This window comes from Maylandia zebra, linkage group LG13 (assembly GCF_041146795.1).
Source record: "Maylandia zebra isolate NMK-2024a linkage group LG13, Mzebra_GT3a, whole genome shotgun sequence".
Taxonomy (NCBI): Eukaryota; Metazoa; Chordata; class Actinopteri; order Cichliformes; family Cichlidae; genus Maylandia; species Maylandia zebra.
Genome location: NC_135179.1, coordinates 21,800,144 through 21,823,304, shown reverse-complemented (window position 1 = coordinate 21,823,304; position 23,161 = coordinate 21,800,144). Strand labels below are relative to the sequence as shown.

General features: G+C 38.7%; 1 protein-coding gene across 34 annotated transcripts in view; it reads right to left on the bottom strand.

Moving 5' to 3' along the window:
• Positions 1-23,161, bottom strand: part of LOC101465380 (neurexin-1a) — a 266,869-nt gene that overhangs the window by 41,169 nt on the left and 202,539 nt on the right. For all 34 annotated transcript variants that reach the window (XM_076891760.1, XM_076891759.1, XM_076891762.1 and 31 more), the window contains one exon: positions 3,170-3,341. In XM_076891760.1, coding sequence (XP_076747875.1) covers positions 3,170-3,341 — 172 coding nt within the window. The remainder of the gene's footprint in view (positions 1-3,169; positions 3,342-23,161) is intronic.

The following is a 23,161-nucleotide window of genomic DNA, read 5'->3' as shown; positions in this document are numbered from 1 at the left end:
TCCCAACCGACCTGCTTTACCCTCGCTCGCTTGTATTCTTTTTTTTTTTGTTAATAAAGTGGTCAGATAAGGTGGGAGCTTTATCTCATTACAAGCCCTAGGACACTCACCACATTAAATGAACAAATATGCAAATGCTTCCTCTGTTCATGGAGCCAGGAGAATTAAAAAAGAACAAAAAAAAGGAGGAACCTACACAAATCGCACTATTATTTTTATTATTCTGCCCTCCCTTTTCTCTAACTGCGCTATTTTTTAAATATCCTCGGTGTTGAGAGCTTGCACAATAGGCTCAATAAGCTCACGGATAGAACAAAGGTAAAACCAGAGCAGATAGGACGGGGCTTTGATGGATAAAGCTAACCATCCTTCCCTTGTATCCCATAAATCAGACTCCACACCACAAGCGGGAAAAAGAGGACAGGGGGTGAGATCGACACGGAGGCAGATGTGGACAGATAGAGGTAAAAAGGACAGGAAAAGAGCGAACTCGGAGCTCGGAGAGTGGAGTGAGAGACGGTGAGCTCTGTAAGTGCACCACGCTCTGATAACAGTAAAAGAATAAGGCCAGGGACTTCTCCATTATCTTTGTGTGCAGCGTGTGTTCATTGGGTGCTCCGATAGGACACTGCACTGTACCCTGCAGGCCTGGCAGCACCATTGTGATGGTATTACTTCCATGGCCAAGGCTCAGGAGAAGGGGTTGATTTTTTTTTCCTTCTTTTTGTTGCTGCTGAGCCTTTTGTGTGTGATGCAGAATGAAGGCAGAGACAGGATAAAAGAAGGAGAGCTAAACTACAACAAATAGTCGCCTAGTTGTGTGTCTGCATGTGTATTTTGCATTTTAGATTCTAATAATTGTACTAAAGACTTTTAATGACCCATAAGTATGCAGTACGAGACTTTTTAATGAGATTACCAGGGCAGCAATAGAGGCTCTGGCGAAGCAATTATTTCCTTGCTTTAAGAACGATCGCTCCCTCCCCTATAAACTCCTCCTCTCTATCTTTCTCACTCTCTAGCCATCATTTTTATCTTTGCTGTCTACTCTTATTATAATCATTGTTGATCTGTGAGTGGCCTAAGAGTGGCTGAGGGCTGCTATTATGAGTGCGTTAGAGGCATACATGGATACTAATCAAACTACAGGCGAGCTGAGAGAATAATAGCTTTGTGTGCTGGGGGTGCAGGGAGGAACTGCGCAGTAATTGTGATTAGATGTAATTAGTCTGCAACGAGCTTAATAAGGTAGCTGGACTTGGCATTGTCACTGACGCATGATTGGTGGGGATGAGATAGGTCACTTTTCCCTGCAGCAGTTATAACTCATCACTTAGCATAACAGGACAGTCTTGTATCATTCTTATGCTTTTCTGCATTTTCTGCAGTACTGCATGACTTTCTACTACCAAATATGTGTTGTAATGTAATGTACATTGTTGAAAAATGCATAGCAGCAAACCTTTGTCTGTATAATATCACCACTGATGTATACTACAACAACAACAACAACAACAACAACAACAACAAGTTGTTTTCGCCAACTTCTTTGAATTTATCTGCATGACATGAGTACGAGTATGTATCATCAGGCTTTCGCTGGTCTGCGGGTGTTTGTCGTTTGAAGACTGAGACGGGATGCGGGAATTTAACCCTGCTGTATATTCGGCCCTATCCACAACATGTCAAAAGCCATTAGTTTCTCTTTTCCACCTGAGGCAAGCAGGGAGGGTTGAGTCCAAGTCATAAAAACCATCTTTCATTTGGATGAATGCACTGGTCATAGCTAAAAAGGTCACCAAACATTATGCAAAAGAGGAGCGACAGGTTCAATTTGTCTTCTGTTTGTCTGGTTGCCCACTCATTTTATGCGTGCTCAAAATCTAACAAATGTTTTGCATTTAGTGCTGCAGTTTTTTCTCTCATGGGAAAAAAAACAAATAAGAAAACAACAACAACAACAACAAAAAAAACCACTACACGTGTCCATACAGTAATTTTGCTGTTTGCATTCTCAACAGTCATTTACGCACTCCTTTATTCATCTATAGCTTTTGTCAAAGCCTTTAACAAGTTAAAAATGTCATCAAGTTCAACAACACAGGCAGAAGCATCAATATCTGTATATTCTACTCTATATTCTGCATATATTCTACACAAATATACCAGTGTTGTTGAGTTGTTGCTGAGTTAGATTACTACAGATTTCCTCTCACAAATGTGTTGACACAGAGATTGCTTTGTTTTTTTTCCCCAATCGATCAAAAGATTCCCTCACAACATTGAGTCCACAGTATATTACATCATCAGTAACCAGTAAACTATAAAAGAAAGTGCCAGCAAAACTATTCCACTCTTATAATGTTAAACTACTAAAATACATTACTCTTTTTCAGTTACTAAATGCCTATTACACAGGGCAGTAATTACCAAATTCATCCTCTACTGTCATGTAAACTGTGTTTATGAGAAGTGTTACACAATTTAAATTATTAGTAACACTATTGGCCAGGAAAATTAATCCGGCTTGCTTTTAGTCTGTGAGTAATTGTAGTGTATGCTGTGAAAATTATTAATATCAAAGTGTATTTTTATGTCTAAACAAGATGCCGTAATGAAGCTGATCATCTGGTATTTAATTGTGAGTAAGCAACAGATTTACTTTGACAGTGTTATTACAGGTCCGTCTCCCCGGTGACCTTAATTCAATCAATCTGCTATATTGGCAGACACATAAATACTGAAACCGCACACAATTACTTGCTACAAAAAACTGGTAATTTGTCTGTGGATTGTCTAATGATTTGGGTTACTGTGAGTATACACTGTGCATTGACAATTAGGTATATGGGGGATGTAATGCAGACATGTAGACAGGTTGGGTGGTTGTACTTGTAGGCAGACATATAGGAGTCTATCAGCCCTCGGGTTTATCAGATTGATGCACCACAAAGAACAAAGATTTCGTGAAAAGACAACTCAACAACACTGGTGTTTACTCTCAAAAGCTGCTGGAAACCGAAACATAAAAAGCAATTAAAGCACATGCCAAGTCAACATAAGAACATCCTAACAGATAAGGCTTTAATAGCTTGCTTGATAATATCTGGGTCATTTTATTGCCTCTAGGAGGCAGCAGATGTAATTAAAGGCAAAGTGGGTGACTCACCTGTGGGGTAGCGCTCAATGACTGGCAGGTCATCCACCTGCAGAGTGGCATTACCCCCACTCCTCGTAAACTTCACTATATGGTACTTTCCATCATTTACAAACTTTGACGTCTCCTCAATATTAATGTCATCTGTACCGACATTAAATACAACGGCAATGTTTCCTTTCTCCTGAAAAGAGAAGAACACAAAAAACACTTTCTTTTTTAGTAATCAGTAAACATTGTTGTGAACAGCATTGCTAAGGGACTGTAGCGAAATTAGAGCAGGTGGTTTCAGGAAGGTAGAGAGCTGTGATTTTTATAAGACAATCAGGCCAGTGGCCTATAATTCTTTAAGCACTTTCACTTTTTATAATGAATTAACACTAACTACTTTATTTTATTTTATTTTTTTAACTACTTTATAAATGAGTAGTGCTATGAGAATCCAGTAAAAAGAAAAAAATATTTAAAAAAAAGTATCAGCTGAAATTTTTCATTGTACATCAGTATGGACTAAGAAAACACAATGAAACTATGAATGAAGTCGTTAGCATGGCTTTTCTCATAAAGGGGTAATCAGGTGTACTTTTCAAAACGTGCTTATTGGAACTTTTGTTAGCTCTGCATATACAATGTTTAATATAATTTAGTGTCTATTTATTAAACTACAAGACCTGCTGGGTTGACCATAAGACAGATTACTGTATGGCTGTTTGGATTATTGCACTGGCAGCCGTATCAACACAACATATGTGTTTTTCTCGGATGTGGTATCACTCCTGGAAGTTGCAGTCTTCGAAAAAAAAAAGAAACAAAAAATAAAACACAAATATGTGCATTGTGTCTTTTGTTGTGTCAAAAAAATCACTTCAGGCAATTATAGGGTTATTTGTTAAGTTTTCCCTTGAGCTGCATATGCTGTGTGCTGGCTGATGCCCTCTGCACGATGCTGACATCTGGTTTTTTAAAGTACAATAAACATGCAGTATGCTATTTATTTCATTCACCCATTCATCCATCGCACAAACACATTCAGTCCTGAATGATATGACTGATTGTGAGCCCTTTGTTAGACTGAATCAGTGCTTGAACACTGGCATCTTTACAGTGACTTAAAAAAACTTAAGAGCAGAAAAATTAAGCAAAAGTCTCAAGGGAAGTTTTTTCCAGCTTAGCCGCAGACTCCTTCACATGATTGATTCACGTGATGCCTATCTATTCTAATAAGCTTTGTTACAGTTCATGATCGAAGTCCCTGAATCCTACTGCTTAATCCAGCTAAGATGAGAGCGTATGTTGGTGCAGCTTCTCTCTCTATGCTTAGGAGCTGCAGTGAAAGGAGCATCTGGTTGGAGGCTCAACCTACTGTAGCAGCACAGCACTCTGCATGTCATTATCCAGTCAGCATAGCCAATACTACACTGCATCCCTAACGTGCCCATATGCACAAACTGCTTTTTCAAGACCCCACCCACACCAGTGCACACACACACACACACACAGACACACACTCTTACAGAGCCCAGATGCCTTAAAGTGCAGAATGAGTAGAGCGTGTCTCAAGAGCCAGGAGCTAAAGTGCAATTAAAACCATTTGTAATGTGTCACACCACGTTACCAAAACTAGGACAATTGTATGCTTTGTAATGTAATTTCAACAGATTATATAATCTAATGCATTAAAGCTACAGTAGCAAAACAATTTACTGACTGCTTGCAGGCCTAAACACCAACCGAGAAAAAAAATGAAATCTAGATGGCAACAGCGACACCAGCTCGTCTCGGGGTTTTTTTTTAGATCTCAATGGGTGTGGGGATGATCTTTATACACTTGTTAGTACTCAAATCTTGTGGTAGTTGTAATCTGTCCTGCATTGCATCCTCTTGAAAGAATTCAGCAAGAGTCATAGAGACTGCAGGCCCTCAGCAGAGCTAAATGTAGCTAGAGAGACAGGACATACAAGACCTCTCGCTAATATGGATATTACTTTATTTTAAGCATATAGTGTGAAATCTAACATGAAACTAGAGTTTTTCATTTCAAAGGGGCGAGCACGCACTCAACAGACTAATTCTGGAGTTTTTTTAGTGTCATTGCTCTTAGAAAAAGAGAGACAGAAAAAATGTTTTAATGGACCGACCAACCCAATTAAAATCCTTCTTTTAATAGCCTCCTTCAATTGACTTCTAATGCTCCCCATGGTCTTGTTAATAAATTTACTGCATTTAGTCACAAACTGCCAACTCAAATTTCCCATAGCATAAAAAAAAAGCCTTGAAAGAGATGAAGGGATAGATGAAAGCGAGTGGAAGACAAAGGACAGAAACCACACCATGAGATTTTGGAAGTCAAATGTCAGATAAAAGATAAGAGCTTGAGTATTCAAGCTGAGTAAATGGAGAGCCTTTTTGACATGGTGTCTCCCATATTAAAGTAATTAACTTTGACTGTTATTGCCTCCGCCTTCTGAGGATTTGCTTTACCGCCGCTATTATTTTTTTTCCCCAAAATAATAATAATGCATTACATTTCAGCATTTCTTAAAATTCGATCAACTCAGACAAGCAGTTTCTCAGTTTAGTTCAGCAATGAGAGGAGCCTAATCCTGGTGCTCTAATAGGGTGCAGGCTTATGTCAGATAGTGATTGATAGCTGCTTACATAAACTCAACCCATTACACCCTGCAAAATTTTGGGGCTGCTCACTTGGTAAGTGCTGCTCCCCACAGGGCTGCTCCCCTTGGGAACATACTGTACGGTGCACACATCTCACATCCGAAGAACTCAGCCCTGCCTGACACTCGGCACGCCGCCTTGATTAATTGCTCATCAAGCTGCAATAGAGTTTAATTAACTGATGAAGTTGATCCACCATTCTCCTATAATCTGCTCTTTTTTATGCTTCTCATCCTTTCAGCTGGAGGGTGGTGGAATAGCTTCAGAAATACTCAGGGTGTCAGTTTCTTGTTAAAACTCCCCATCTGCCCTCATTTTACCACCACCGAGATTCTTGCAGCGCTAACCATAAAGCTGCAAAACACTCTGCAGACCGACTCGTCTTTATCGTTATTTTTTCTCAAATTTTCAGTAGCACGGAGAAGCATAATTCTTCTTCTTAAGTATGTCAACAAAACCACATTTGAACAGATATATGAGAAAGCCAATAAAACTACCTTAATGGCGGCTTAGATAAAACTTACTTAGCGGTCTTGGTAACAGTGTTCTCATAAATAATACATTGATAAATAAATAAACCATATTTTCCCATTAATATTCCCAGTGAAAGAATATAGTGTGTTGCTCATAATCTGCCTGAGGATCAAGCAGATCAGGCAGAATGATCCGCTGACGTTTGAAATAGTTTACTGAAGTGAGTTTATTTCCCCGACCCACGTAAACAGAACGCGAGTGAGAAGTGATATTTGAGATGGTGTTGGGCCTCCTCTCCCATCTCGGCAAAAATGAACACCGCGGTGTAAGCCACCCTAATGTTTAGCTTGTTTATGAGTCATTCACGATGACAAGCATTGTGCACCCGTCACATTTCATATCTCACAAGTCTGACGCCACGGCACTGCAACACATCTCCCTTCAGTGCACATGTCTACGAGGGCTCCGCTGGCAGGTGGGAGAGCACCTCCGTCATTCCCTCGCTGTGTCAGATGTGTGTACACATGCTGAGGGGCTATTACGCTCTTAATGTAGAAGCTAAATGTCTTAATGCAGCTAAGGCAGACAGCCTGTACTGTTCACCTTATCTTTTAATTACCTCTGAGTCTTGGCTTCTCCCTTTTTCTTTTTCTTTTTTCTTCTCAAAGCTTGGTTAATGAAATTACACAAGTAATGGAATAATTAGGAGATAGAAAATGGATTTTTTTTTCCTTGAAGCATGTGGTCCATATACTTTAGATTATGCAATAATTCAATGATATACCTGCATTTATGGATCCAACATATACAGGCACACAAACAAGTGTATATTGAATGACATACATTATTTTTTTAGTGCTGTGACTTCACAAAAAAGAAAGTGCTGTAAATACACACATACGAAAAGGAGATTTTATCCTGGTAGAAGCACCGTATGATACATTAACTTCCTAATATCTCAAACAATTTAATGACGTTATGGACTGTAGCAAAGCAATTGTCTCCAGTCGGGCCTGCATATTCAATTTTATTTTATGCTTTGATCTTGTGAAAACCTCTTTGACTCTCTCTTACAGAAACACACACACACACACACACCTTATATTTTATCTTTATCTATCTTTAGAGTATTTATTTCTATTTGCACAAATAGCCTGATGTGCAGCTGCTAATATAGTGATAAAAACATGATTGACACTACCAATCACACATTAATATCCCCAAATGGAAACAATTTAAACAATTATAAGTCTATTAATCAGATATTATTATCTAGTAATCATATTTTATACAATAATAAAAGCAATAAATAAAAAAAAACTTGACATTTATTGACAATGTATGATGTGATGTGTGATTTTCTGTATTTTCATTATGTTTATCGGCTGTGTGTGTGAAAGCTAAGACACTGGGCCTCACCGTTTACATTTACACTACTTCACCTTAAACCAAATGCAGGAACCTGATTTTCTGTTCTCCTTACATCTAAATACCACTAAGCCTATATCTAAGCTTAATGTAAGCCAGTGGAGTAAATGCTCTTAGATAGCTTCTAAAACTTGAAACAAAGTCGTTCTGCAAGGTTCTCCTCCCCCTTCATTTAACCACTGCCTTAAAGAATCACCAGTGTGGCGAGTTATAACTGCATTGGCTGGAAATTGTGTTTTTTTCAAAATCAAGTCCGCCAGCTGAAGTGCCTAATTATCTGTGAAGTTGGCTTGAAATTGTTTCCATTGCTAGGAGTCTCTATCAAGCCGGTTTCTGTGGGATAGCTTCCCAGTTAATAAATCATCAAGCCAGCTCTAGCAGTGGCTGAAAGGCGCGTGCTGAGAGAGTAGCAGGAGACATACGGCTATTGTACAATTACAAGGGAATCTGAAAACATTCGGTTAAAGCTTCGACACAATACAGCCACAATTTGTTTGTCAAATGCACCAAAGAAACATGTAAAAATGATCATTTTTTATATTATTATAAACTGTGCAATCAGTTGGAAGAAGTTAGCCAGTGCACTTTTCAAAAGGCACTGCTTGTCTTTTACTTAAATGACATTTGCTGTCTGTCTGAGCTCTTTCTCTCACTCCATCTTTGGCCTCTCGTGACACATTCCATCAAGGGAGGTCAACAGATATCTGAAATTTCGTTCTCTCTCACTCAAAGAAATCAATTCAGATTTCAGGTGATTCTCCTGTCTGTCCACTTATGACAGCTGGCACGCAGTCAGTGTGAATTGACCTTCATCTCTGTCCTCTCCGTCAGGACTTCCTGCGTGCCCCTGAGCACAGTCCGGCTCGCTTCGTCTGTACAATTCATACCGCATGGCTTTCTGGCTAATATTATTAAGTGCACATCTGGGAAGAATGGTAAGTTTTTTTGAAAGTATAAGTCAAGTAAAACTAGGGGCAGATAAGCATATGGCCCAAATGACCCTTAAGTCGCAAAATGTGGAGCCACAAAACTTTTTTTTGAACTCCACTCAAATAGTTTTTTCAGGAGAGCAAAAACAACAGAGTTTATTCTCTTTTTTCTGTGATGCTGTTGCAAAATCAAATTTGTGGATTGTATAAGTCTTACAATACTTTGGAGACGGTGTTATAATTTAGAAGGTTCTCACTGAAGAAGGTTTGCAGTTATAATGAGATGATTTCTCATTAATGTGCAAGCCTTTCTTTTTCTACTGAGATCTGTTCCACCATGTTTTCTCACCGTACGCACTCTTCCTGCAATTATGCGACAGGTTTGCTAATCTCGTAAAAGGTGTCACACATATCTCACCTCGGTAATCCAGAATGCAATTTTCAACACAGTTTGGTTAAAGTGTGTCACATTTCCATAATTGCCCCCATTAATTTATAGAACACTGCATGTGTCACTAGATTTCATGAATTTGTAAATGTGGCACAATGGAGATGAAGGTGGGGAAAAGGTGCAGCTGATGACTACAGCTGAAAATCATTCTCGCTATGAAGTGCCATAAAACTCTCAAAATGATTCTCAGTTTTCTCATAGCTCCACGTTTGGGTCTGTTCAAGATAGAAAACCCAAGTGGAACTAATACAACGAGAAAAGCTTGAGTCTGTCCTTATAACGGTCACACTGGTGGACTAAAATAACCCGACTCCCAGTGTGAAGTGGCAAGGTTGCAATCAGGGGCACATTTTCTTGCTGTTAGTGAGAGATGTAAAGATTCAGTGGGAAAATGTAATTTATGATTTGAAAAATTAAATGCAAAAAGGCTTAAAATTAAGCAAAACATCTCTTTGGTCTTTGTTTATTTTGTAGGCATAAAAGTCATAGTAATTGTTGTAGGTAAATGTTGCTAAACATGTCAAACCACATTAGCTCCTGATATATTTGTAACATATCCACCTTTATTATATATATATATATATATATATATATATATATATATAGATATTTTTTTTTTTTTTTTTTTACTTTAATTAAGATGCCATGTCACAGTTTGAATTAATCTCACTTCTATGAACTCTCCTACTGAGAAAAGAGTTTATTAAGAAAAAAAAGCAAACCAATCTTTCTCTTTTTGTTTTTGACTGTAGCTAACAGAAAAGGTGTGATAAATTTATAATTATAACTAATATAATGCTGAACACTGTGGATCAACTTCTACAGAACCAAACCTAATTCAGTGCTTGGTATGGTTTGATACACACAAATCTTTTCACCTGCATTTTCTTTCCTTACACCTTGCCTTCATGAAACAGGCAGCTGGAAGCCTTATGTAATGAAATGTAAATGCATTTCAATTAGCCTGAAATGCTAACACATTCTATTTCTAATCTATATTTTCTCTCTCCTTTTTTTTTGATGCAATGAAAATGTTGCACAGGGGAAATTACAATGGATGAAGAATGCATGGGAATAGTGAGCAGGAGCTACTAACTATGGAACTGGGATAATGCTGTGACATGTTTGCAGAGAGAATTCATATGGGAAAACTGTAATGTTTCCATCGCAGCCGACGAAAGGGAAGCAGAAAATACATTGCTACCCAGCGCGCACAAGACACAGAGACAATGCAATTACAACCAAACGGTTAAGATCTCTTTGTTTGGTAATGCTTTGCATTCTTGTCCACAGTTATTCAGATACAGACATGCTCAAAGCAGTGCTTGCAAAGGAAAGCTTGTCACAATATTTGGGCTTTTGTTATACGGGCCTGTTGCAAATCCAATTCCAATTATAAAAAAAAAAAAAGTCCAATTATTTATTTCTTAAGCTCTGTGAGAAAATGGCAATTAATGAATTCAGTTATCAGCTGCTAGCCTATTGGTTAGAGCTTACAAGCCCTTTGAGATTCTTGAATTAAGTTAATTATGTGGTAAAAATGTACTGTTGTGGTTGTAGGGTGAAGGGGAAGAACTAGGTTTTGGAGCCTATAACCTATGATATTTATTTTTTCTAAGTACCCTGAAACTAACATAAGATTTCTATTTTCATGAAGGAAAAACGTGTTGTTGTTTTTTTTAAATTGAGGATCTGTAAACAAAAAATAACATTAAGTGATGGAAACAACCTCAAAGCCTCCATACTGCACAAGTTCCACCGTAGTCACCTCTAAATGAGACTAGTATGTTGTCGGATTTAGAGCAGTGGATGAAGTCCAACAATTTTCAGCACCACCATTAACTGCTACTTTGAAGCTATCTTACATTTGGCACCAGGAAATAGACACACTTGCCTGCTACACCAACAGCGCAAATTAAACTTAGGACTTGCTACTTTTAGAACGCTATCAGAAACAGAAGCAGCACCAGCCTTTTACTGAGCTGTGAACACATCAATAAAAGGTGGAACTTTGACACTGAATATACTGTTTGTAATATTCATCTGGTGTTGTTGAAGTTATTTATGACTGCTTTCTGGTTGTAATTAGAGAATTATGTTTAAATGCTCCAGACGTATCAAGCTACTTGTTGGGTATTTCATTTTTTTTTTTTTTTTTTGAGTCCATAACACAGAATAGAGCACTTTTGTTTTTCAAATAACAGTTCAAGCCTCTCTAGAGTTAAGTCTCTATATTATAGACATTATAATTAGGTAACATTAAGGAAATAGCTTATCACACATTATATTTGTCATTTTCCAATACGAAAAGTCACATTTGTTAAAAATTACACTGAAAAACAATATTTTTGCTATTTTACTCGTCATCTGTTTATATAGCATTCATTTAAAGTTTCCTACAGCAGACGTTACTGTTGAATAAATTAGGAAATTATTAACTCTGATTTATTATTTAGTGTGAATCACTCCTTAAATTTTTGTACATAAAAGCTATAAAGAGGGGTTTTTTTCGAACGTAGAAATTGTAGACTTAATCATTTTTTTCCCCCCGGTGTACAAATATTAATAAATTACTATTTTTAATCTATATACAATATCTAATATCAAACCTAAAAATCAATCCCACAGCTGTTGTTACTAATTGAAAGCTTTCTGAATTTTTATTTTTAAATTTTATTTGTTATAACACTACACACAGCTGTAGTGAGCAATTATAATATTGGGATAGTTTCTAGTAGGAATAATAAAAACACACTATCAAACAATAAAACTGAACAAAGAATGTATATTGCCAATAGATGTCATTTAACTTGTTTTTGTTAAAGTGTTTTAAGGTGCATTTTTCCTTTAAGAGCACCCCGGAGTACTTGTTTCTAATACTTCCATAGAACTGGGAAACTGCCAAGCTTTAAAATTGCCACCATCAATCAAGAGGTTTTAAAGGATGCAACAAGCAATTTCATGGATGACTTTTTTTTTTCCAACTTCTTCAACATTATTCCCCATCACCCGTGTGCTATTGTGGATCCTCCCCCCGCCTCAGACCCGCTCCTGCTTCTCTTTGATTCCAACACCACTGATAAAAAAGTCTCTCTGTGTTCTGTCGCTTATTCATGTCCGGTAATTTCTTAGCTCAGACTAATTTTCCTCTCCCTGAACTGAAGCAAGTTCATCATAAATGTCTGGAACAAGAAGTATTAAGTTAGAACATGCCTTATGCTTCACTTAAACCTCAAAGGAATGAACCTTGTCCTAGATACTTCAGACAAGGGAGGAGCATAAATGCGTTTGCAGTATTTTTAAAATGTAATTGCGAACACTGTTGCAGTGACTCCCTGGCCTCATTTTTTTGGACAAAGAGTGTGGATAGGGATTGGCTGTGGGTGGGGCTGTGTGCTACAATTAGGGAGGCCGAGGAGAAAACACAAAGATAGCGTTGGTGTGTTGGTGACACAGGATCGAGCCTCCCTGTTTGCCATTATATCTAATCAGTGCGCTCTAATCAATTTATTCTGTTCAGTTTAAGCAGAGAACACGACTTGCTAGCAGAAAAACACAAAGTATTCCTTCATAAGAAGGAAAACAAAAGTAAAAAAGAATAATTATCAAATAATAAGCAAAAACTCCTTTAATATTCATTCCAAACTTCAGTACAGGGCAATTCTGTGCTACTATATATATTTAGAGAAACCGGATTAGGTACAAATAAACAAAAACAAACAAACACAATCAAATTAATGGGAGGGGAGGCAATGTGGCAATGTGTGATTTCTGCAGCAAATAGGATATTTACTGAATAGCTGTTTTTGTCTTGTTTTTCTCAGACAGTCCTCAAATGGCTGTCTGCTGCTGGCCACATGGTCTGAAAACACAAGGGAGTCTGATACTTACACAGAGCACACTAAAGACATAAGGGATCATTGTCTTTATCCCCAGGTCCAGCAGCTATTTCGGAGCAAAACTGACCCAGCATCTTTCTGCTGATGAATGTTGATATATACTGTGGAAGATTGTTAGGCAACAATAACCTGACCAGAAAAACTACAAAAGAGATGGGGTATGATATGTAATTCACAGCTGAGCGATCACTAAAGACAGCAATAGGTTCCCATAAAAACTATTTTACCATAAATTAATGAAGTAGTGTGTTTTTTTTAAAGCACAGATGTACAATAAATAATAACTTGAGAAGATCTAGGAAAATCCTGACATTTCTTTTATTTTTTACAGGTAAAATTTTGTTCTTTTTGAATATTTATAGGTGCTAAAACTAAGGACGTCATTTCCACTGTTGTTTTTTCACTAGCTGAATGAACAGCCATCAACACCTGCCAGTTTCTTCTGCACACATTGCAAGAATTTAAAATTCATCTTCCCCCTTTTCTCCAATGGCAGACTGGCATTATGGTGTCAAAGAAAATGCTGGTTAGGGCAACACAAAAAGGTGACACGTCTAGCCAGGAGCCATCATTATAAGCCATCTGAGTCAGTTTTCAACTAAAGTACTTTTTTACATTTAAAAAAAATGCAGCAGCAGTGTTTTCCTTTTTCTTTTCTCTCTCCAGTTTAACAAACTCCCATTGCAATCAGCAGTGATTTAAATTGATCCTAATCATCTCAATCAACAATGTAATGACACAACTGTATATCTAAAGATTCGAGGAGGTTAAAAAAAAACTCATCCAACCCACTCAATTTCAGGATTACATGCAATTATTCTCACTTGTCATTTACTCCGAGTGCAGTACGGAGCACCTGCTCAGGGATAAATGGTGTGGGTTGAGAATCTGCCAATGAGCACAATGACAGTGGTGCTGACAGCCGCTGTGGAAGGTGATGACAAGTAGAGACTAGTGACAGATACTTGGATGTTTGTCATCTCTGTGGAGCTGACCAGGCACTTTCATCTTAGCTCTCTGTGTTTTGATGCAGCCTTGTCTCTGTTTCCCTTCCCTTTCTATATAAAGATGCCACAGCGTGTAGTATATACTGGCTGGCTATGGAAAAAGTGCAAAAACAGACAAGGTTTCACAATGATCTACCACCCTTTTAAACAGCTACTTTGTGTTTAAGTCTCTGGCAAATTATCTGCAGCTATGATCAATTGACGCTGTATATGCAGCGGTAGCTTCTAGGATGAACTGAAGCAGCTTTGCCCCTTGGGATATGGCTGTTTATGCCAGGGGCTCATTCATCTTCACAGTCCTTGTTGGTCATTTGATATCCATCAATTGATTATTTTTGGAGGGGCTTGGCTTTGTAACTACGGAGCAGTGTGTAGCGATTAATTGGTTAACTAGATGAGGTATTGAGACGTTTTAATTGTTGCGCTGTGAGGAAGCCAATTACATTTGCTCAAATGAGTGTGGATTGATTAAGGCAGGCTCGTTCGTGGGCTCCATCAACATGAAACTGATGGAAGGAGAAAAGTGTGTGATTCTTTGGGTGCAGTTGTTGATTTCTGAGATGATTTAGCACCTTCTAATGAGACAAGGTCACCTTGCTCCTGGCCTTTTAGGTCATTCTTTAACTGCTTTCTGACATGCTCACCAACAATTGGAACTTTTAACTACTCAAGGAGTGTAAAACTCACCAAAGCCTGGGTAGTTTTGCTATTAGTATTTGTTTACCTGTTTGCAACCCTGCATTCCATATAGCTTTAGTGAAATTGGTGGCCTGTTTTCTGGGCAGAGGCTGAATGTTTTCTAGCCTACCGGTTACAGCACATAAAGGAGCTGCTCTTGCTGGTAGTGAAATTAGAACAGGGCAGTCAGGTGTTACTGCAGTGCACCTTAAACCTGTCAAAGAGAATGGCCAGTACTTTTGATTTGGCCTCTCCAGAAGTTGCAGCAAGCGGTAATTTGCTGATACCATTTTTTTTTATCCACTGTTAACCTAATTTCTGCACACAGAAATTGCCTGTCCAGAGGGAAGGAAAACAATTCAGCCTGCTGACAGAACATGATTTGACTCCTCTAACCTCAAGGTACCACACAGACATGTACTGTAGCCCTGCTCGTTTAAGCAAACTATTCTGGCCTGTTTTACATTTGAAATAACTCACCTGGAGCACCGAGGTGAACGGTAATACACTGTATATAAAGTAGCCCTGTTATTGGAAATGTAAACTTAAAACTTGTGATATGGTCGCAACTTAGAAACATTCACATAGATAGAAAAAAGTCCTAATCTTTCTTTTCAATGAGAGTCATCAGAGAAGCCTTGATCCATACAATTTTTATCTCTGTTTCATCATGAATATGTAAACTGCAGCTATTTCTCTGGTAAAACATGATCCGTACGGGCCAAGGCAATGTGATGAAGACTTGTGTCAGGCCAAGTGAGCTGGAACTGATGGTGCACATAATTAATGGTCTGAAATAGACTGAGAATTAGTGCTGGGCTGGGATGTTAATTGACTATGATACTTGGGCTGGTGCCTCTCAGCCTGAGGCTCTTATTCTTTTCCCCGTGCTTTGCTGTATCACTTTGCTTCAATTTTCCTGATGTCCTATTTCCCACTTCTCCCTCTACTTTTCCTCGATTTTGGCCTCCTACTCAAGTCTTCTCTTCCTTTTTCAATCCCATTTTCCATGTTTCTTAGTCTCCCCTTGACGGTTTCCTCTACCTCGGAGGCATATGGAACTTCAAAAACAGACAAGGACAGACCTGTGACGTACACTCCTCGTGCTGAAGTAGCCACCTATGCAAGCTTTACAAGCCTTGGTTGTCCCTTGCAGGATGGGGGAAATCTATAATTAAGACAAAGTTGTAACACTAATAGGACTACCATGCTAACAAGGGTGGGTGCACATTTGCACACGGTGAGACAACACTGCAAGTTTACAAAAAATAGTTGCCATGACAATGTACTGATATCACCTGCTTAGAGTCCTCTTCCATAATTCATTTGCTCAAATAGATGACCTGTGCAGGTCTGGAGCAAGAGCGTCAGGATGACAGTGTGCTTTAATAAATATGCAAAGTGAAAACAAGGTCATAAATAAGCTGGGTTTAGCATTTCCTTCTACCACAGATTTCCCTACATACATGAAGATTTTTTTCCCCACTCATGTTTGTTGCACTACCTCGTCAAATCGTTCTTTGTGTTCGTGCCAGGGTAAAATTGTGCATACCGGAAAACACTGCACTTGTAGAAAAAAGAGACACTTCCATAAAAAATAGAGCAAACTGAAATTGCAAAGGCATAGATTTGCAGATATTTAGTCCCATGCATTGGCTCAAGGTCCAAAACAGTGAACACTTATCACAGCTTTACTGAAGTATGCTGTCTAAATGAATAAATAAGTCTGCTGACATCACAGGGGATGGTATTAAACTGTTGCTAAGACTGGTGCTTGAGACTAGCAATAGTATGAATAAGGAGAAAAGCTACACTTTTCAAAGCCTTCTTAAAAATACATTTTAAAAAAATGTGTCCACATTAGCTCCATAACTTGTGTTTTTGTAGTTTTCCAATATTTTTTATTTGATGCATAATGGATGTTTTTTTTCTCTCCTTTTGTATAATATACACATTCAATCCAGTGATAGCAGAGCAATTCCACCTGGCATCACGACCACATCCAAAGATAAAATACATCCCTGCTGAGGCAGTTCCGTTTTGATAATAGAAAATCAGACACTGCCAAAGCTTCTCGACCATCATTAATCTCCTGCCCCAGTGCCGACTCACAGGGAGTGACTGGTGATGGAGAGCGGGAGAAGTAGACGATAGAGCGGGAAGGAGAGACCGGAGTGAATGAGAGGAGTGAATTAGACAGTAAAAGAGGAAGGCACATCAAAGCGAGGCTGGGAGGATGAAAAACTAGATTACAGAGAAGACAGAAGGTGAAAAGTATAGAGTGGACTTAGGCGCTAAAGAGAAAAGGAACTCAAGGCATTAAGTAGCTGGTCTATAGGGAACCAGCTGGACTGACGGTATAAAGTCGCCCTAATCACTCCATCAGCGATTACATCGTGTCCGCACACAGATAGTAACCACAGCCATTCCAGTATCTCCCCATCACACCTCATTACTCTACCTCTCAACTACACACGTTGCCTCGGTGATGGTCCCTAGGACATCACACTGCCATGGAGGTCTCACCTGTCAATGCACATGAGCATTACCTCCCATATGACTAAGTAGGCTTATTGGGTAGGCAGCTGTGGCTGAAGTATCCACTGGCCAGAGTGAGTAAAGATTGTCATTGATTTGTTGCGCTGAAGGACAGGCCGAGGTTGAAGGCCTGAGGTTGTGGGGCTGAGGCTGTGCCGGCTGTCAGGGTTTAAAGTCTGCTGGAGTTCTGAGACAGCTCAGCGTACAGAGGCATTTATCATCAGCAAGGTAACTGGCTTCTCTGAAAGCAAGTCAGGCGAAAAATGAACAGCTGCCACGGCTGCACTCACAAAGACCCCACCATTCTTTCTGCCTTTCACCAGACTTGGTTTCCAGCAACAGGAAACAAGTCAGACATATTGTCATTCAAATACATAACTGCTCACAAAGAGCCAGATTCGTCTGGCTGGAAATTAGATATCAGAACTGGAGGCTTCCGAACGTCACACTGTACACAAGACGGAAACAAAATAAAAACAGTTGGAATTAAAGAACAGACGTGGCATACATGTTTTATTACAAGAATTATAACTACCAACTGTGTCCTGCTGACAGAGAATATTTTTAATTAAGCCAAAAATTAAAAAAAAAAAAAAAGGATAATAATTCAACAGCTATACACTTTGTGCTAACAGTTTAACTCATATGAACAAGCCATTACATGGCATCACTACATGAGGACTGGCTTTTTAGAAAGAAACCGCACTCTTTTCTCTTCCCAGCTAAAGCTCTTTTATGCGTTATGCATTCAACTTGGAAATCCGGGAGATTAAAGTTTTGTACTGAAAAGGTGCAGTAGGTGTAACAGTAATCAAGTGTTTTACAACAACATACTACAAAACAGAGACTTGATAATCCCATTATCTTTTTAAGTAGATATAGTGTGTCTGTGGTGTTGTGACTACGTATAATAGGATGCTAACATTTTCCACATGGTGCATATAAATTAGAACATTTTCGCTTTCTCATAGTCATGTTGTTTTGTATCTCAGTACTTTCTCTCAAACAACAGCTGCATGCTACAGCGTGGCTGGGTCTTTAATATGAAAGGATTGGCAATGTCTGACCTAATCAATCAGGTGCTGGTAAGTAGAAGCCTGTTCTATTACCACAGGGGGAGAAGGGGCATATGTATCAGTAATGCATTCGCTGACCTCCCACGTAAGATATAATTCCCGTGTGGTTATTTAACACCATTAATGATAAATGTGTATTTTACATGGCAGCATACGCCACCGCCCTCCCGTTAATTTCATCCTCCTAATTCTCTGTTATTTCGCTGTGCCTTTACCCTTTTCTTCCTCTCTATGTCCACCTCACAGTTGCCATATCTCATATTAAAGCTCAAACAGAATGTGGGCCCATTTCCCTGTGCAGTGCAGAGTGTTGGGGAGGGCTGCAGATTAAAAAGCCTTCCCCTGGGTGCGCTCACCAGGCTGTTCAGCACTGCTCGCCAGGGAGATTCACTACATACATTCTCTTTTATGGCCCTTTCCTTATTCATCATAACACAGCTTCAATTTTATTAACTTCTCCAGCCAAGCATACATCTTTCCCTGTGCCATCAGTCTTCTTCTCTCTATTTCTATCCAAACAGCACACCCCATGATGCTCATAAGCACAAGCACACAAGTGTGTACTGCTATTTGCTTCCACGTATACAGATTTAACACTAGGGAACGTTGAGTAAACGGACCCATTTCTTTCAGTCCAAGCACGTCTTTATCTTACTGTTGGGTGTTTCCCAGCGTTACCTTTCCTTGACATTGTGTCAGGCCCAGCTGATGGCCAGCACAAAAGACACTGGATGTGAAAAAAGTACCACAGAGCAAAGTTTCCAAACTCTATTTTATGTCGGGCATACATTAGAACGTAGACTTGATTTCTACACTTGATTTCTAATCAGTGGCTAAAACACTAATCAGCAGGACCCAAGTAATGTAAATATTCTAGCCTGAAACATACAGGAGAGTGTGAGTGCACTTTCATGGTATTGCACAGCAAAATACAGCCGACTCTGCACAGTTAGAAGATAGAGACTCAAATCTATTTTTGGAGGGTTTTTTCTTTCTCGTTTCCTTAGGCTGTGTAATCACAATCCCAGACACTGCAGAAAAGGCTAATTTTACTGGTCACAGCCTTGCCCACCATATGAAAAAGGAATATGCTCTTGAACCCAACGCTACAATGGCTTTAGTAGGTGGAAAAAGCAGATACATTCGATCCAATCACAGTCTCACTGGTAAGGTGATGGCACAAGGGCCATCTCAGCGTGAAAAGCTTTGATGGGGGAGCTTCACCTATATTGTATCATGAAAGACAGAATGTGAGTCGGACAAAGGGAGGGGAAGAGGGAAAAAAAGAGAAGTGGTGTTCCTCTGAAGATTTTAGTGTCAAGAAAACAGACACTGTTGAAGTCTTAGGTATGATATTTACTGACCGCTTAAAGTGATGAAAATATGCCAAGTAAAGCATGGGCTCTAATTGTGTTTACTAATTTTAGCAATGGCACTAAATTGTTCACATCTGGCATCACATTTTCTGATGCCACATGTGATACGAGTGGGTTTTAAATGTCGTTTGTGTAGCGGTTAAGCATAAAGGTAATTGTCAAATAAGCTATATAGATGTTAAGATCAATTAGTACATGATTATCAAATAAATGGAAAACAATGGAACTGTCTTGAGCTGGATGTTGAGTGTCGGTACCATTGAAACTTCTCCAGAAATTACACTGAGATCCAGACTCTGTAAGTCCACTCCAGTCTAATGTAAATGTATTCACCCAGGATTCTTCAGCATTTTCCCCCATGTATCTTTCCTTTTGTCCTGACTAATTTCCCAGCCTCCTTCAAAGAAAAACATCCCCACAAAATGAAGACTGCACCACCGAGTTTGACTGTAGGGATGGTATTAATGAAGTGATCCTCACTGCTGGCTTCCGCACGTCTTTGGGAATTTGTAGCCAGATCGATGAATCTTTGAGTCATCAGGAGAGAGGCTTTTTTCTTTTTTTGGTCAGATACGTGTTTAGGTGTCTTTTGGTTCCCAGAGTGCTATCATCTGCCTTTTATCGAGGAACGGCTTCTATCTGGTCAATATACCAAAAAAGCTACATTTGTGGAGCGCTAAGCTAGTAGTTTCCCTTCTGTGGGATTCTCTTACTGCCACAAAGGAAATTTCCTGTTGATTCAATGTGAACACTGGACAGTGGACCCACATGTAGGTAAGCTATAATTACCCTTATTTGGGAATATTGAAAGCTAATATTCTACCATTTCTTATATATCTTTCCAGATCAGGGCTTTGACACAATATCGTCCTGCAAGTCTGTGGACAAACTCTGATCTTCATGGCTTGATTTTCAGTCTGACATCTACTATTAGCTCAAGGCACCTTATGTTTACAGATGTGTGTCTTTCCTAATTATGTGCAATCAGTTCAATTAGGCAAAGATGCACTCCAATCATTTCGTTAATTGCCAGTGTTATATTGGTCTGTATATTTTCTGTTGCATAAGATAAATATTTCAGGCTATTATTTTCAATAACCAACAAACAGTAATTTTTTAGCATTTTCATTGGGGTATATTATGTAGCATTAATAGAAAAACAATCCATTGAGCCTGAAACATAGCAAAATACAGAAAACATAAAAGGTTTGACAATATTATGTACATTTTGGTTAATGAATGGAATTTAGCTAAATCACAAAACTACTCAACTACTACTCAACATATTTCGATATAAAAATATCAATGGCAACAATGGAATAAATACTTGTTAAATTCAGAAATGATATTCTGGTTCAATTCAAAAAGAATTATCATGACTATTGTGTTTTTGCAGCTTTCAATTTACAGGTAATATAGTAAATTATCATCTGCTATATGCAGTAAGTGGTAAGTAGTGAGCTAAATGCAAAATAATCTTACTATAACTCAAAGTCTTTGTATGTGCTTGTTTCTTTGGATGCCAACTCATCCCATGTGATCAGAAGTTGAGCAACCAACTTGCCACCCAGTTACATCGTATACTCCAGAAAGTTTTTATCTATATCAGATGTAATGATGCCATCATTTTGCCCAGCAACCACATAGCAACAGGCTAACATGATTTCTTTTTAGCACCAATAACACCTTATAAAATCACCATATCATTTTTATTTCACCACAATAACATCTAAATTATATCCTTAAAACTTCTGCTATGCCTTTAGGTTGCTTGGCAACCACCACAGGAACTTACTAAAATGACATGGGGTTTTTATTCCTTTAAGGACCCAGAACAACTTCTAAAAGCAGCCTCTTGTTTTGATTTCATGACAATGATGTCTCATTAATATTTACAAACTGTAAATATATGCAATATATCATAAAGTCACCACATTACCTACAAACCACCTAATCATGGACAGCAACACAGACAGGCCAGCATGGGCATGTACTAGCTCATTTAACATGGTAAAAAGTATAGCTCAGGAAAAGGTGCTAATGTGCTATTGTCATTGTAAGTATGATAACACACTAGTTAGCTTTTAACTCAATCCACTGTTTGATGTTGGACATTGCTTCTGTGCTGACCTGATGAGTCAACATAAACCTGTAACAAATCTAGAGTCCCAGTTGTCTGGTCTCAGGTAAAAGACGTTAAACAACGCCTGAAGAGAAAGAAAACATGCCAAGGACTACACTCCAGCTCCCATCAAAGATTCACGAGTTCTCCGAAGCTGTCTTATCCACAAACAGAATTCCACACAAAGGCACATTCATCATCAAGGTCCTGTCCAGATCATAATGAGAAAAGCTCAAATGGAGGAGAAGCTGTCGTCTTCAGTTGTCCGATTCTCACCATATGCTGCAGCTCCTGTCGACTACTTTCTGCTTAAGAGAGAGCCAATTTATTTTCCCAGAAGGATGGACCACTTGTGACATTTGGCAATGGAGCATCAGACGTTTCATCCAGCTGTTTCAGAGACACACACAAACACGCAGAGGCTGGGACAGAGGTTTGCGTAGTCACCACACAGGCTTTGATAGGCTAAACAGGCTGACTTACAGCTGCTGCGTTTTAATGTGTAATGATCCGTGGTGGTCCTGATATAACCCTTCCCACTCACTGGCGCTTTGATGCCAGTGTATGCGCACGTATGAAAAACACTCAATCAAAACCCTTATATTCCTAAATCTAGCAGTTTTTCAAATGAATTCTTCTTTGTGATATTGCATGTGGTTGAATAGCTCCAACAATATTTACTGTGTAAATAGGAAACCAGGAACTGTTTCCCCAATGCTATTCAAAGCAATGTTTCTTTGCCAGAAGCTATTAGGGAATGGACTATTTTGCGTTTTTTTATCGCAGTTTTTGAGGATGCCAATTCAAATCATGAGTACAAAGTGGAAAAGATTTTCAGATCACTGCATTGTACTGACAAAAAGACTTATCTCCACAGTAAGTCTGAAGTACCATCAACCATTTTGTGCCCTGGAAATCATTTAGACAATTAGAAGCATTTTAGTGGAAGTGCTTTCAATGAAAAACACTCCTAAATGCCTGCTCACATTCACTACACTGTTACAAAAAGCATCTTAAAAAAACGGTAATATTCCGGCAGCTGGGGCGCCAAAATACTACCGTAAAATAACAGAAAATAACTCCCTGATAAAAATACGGTTATTTCCAGTAATGACAATACAGCTTGTTGCGCTAATTTTACATGGGATCTTGCCTTTGCAAGTGATTTTAAACATTAGATTAGGAACACGTTAATGTGATTAAACAATGAAATTATCTATAAATAGGAAAAAAAAACAAATCTTAAAAAAACTGTAATATTCCGGCAGCTGTGGCGCCAAAATACTACCGTAAAAATAACAGAAAATAACTTTCTCATGAAAATACAGTTATTTTCAGTAATGAAAATACAGC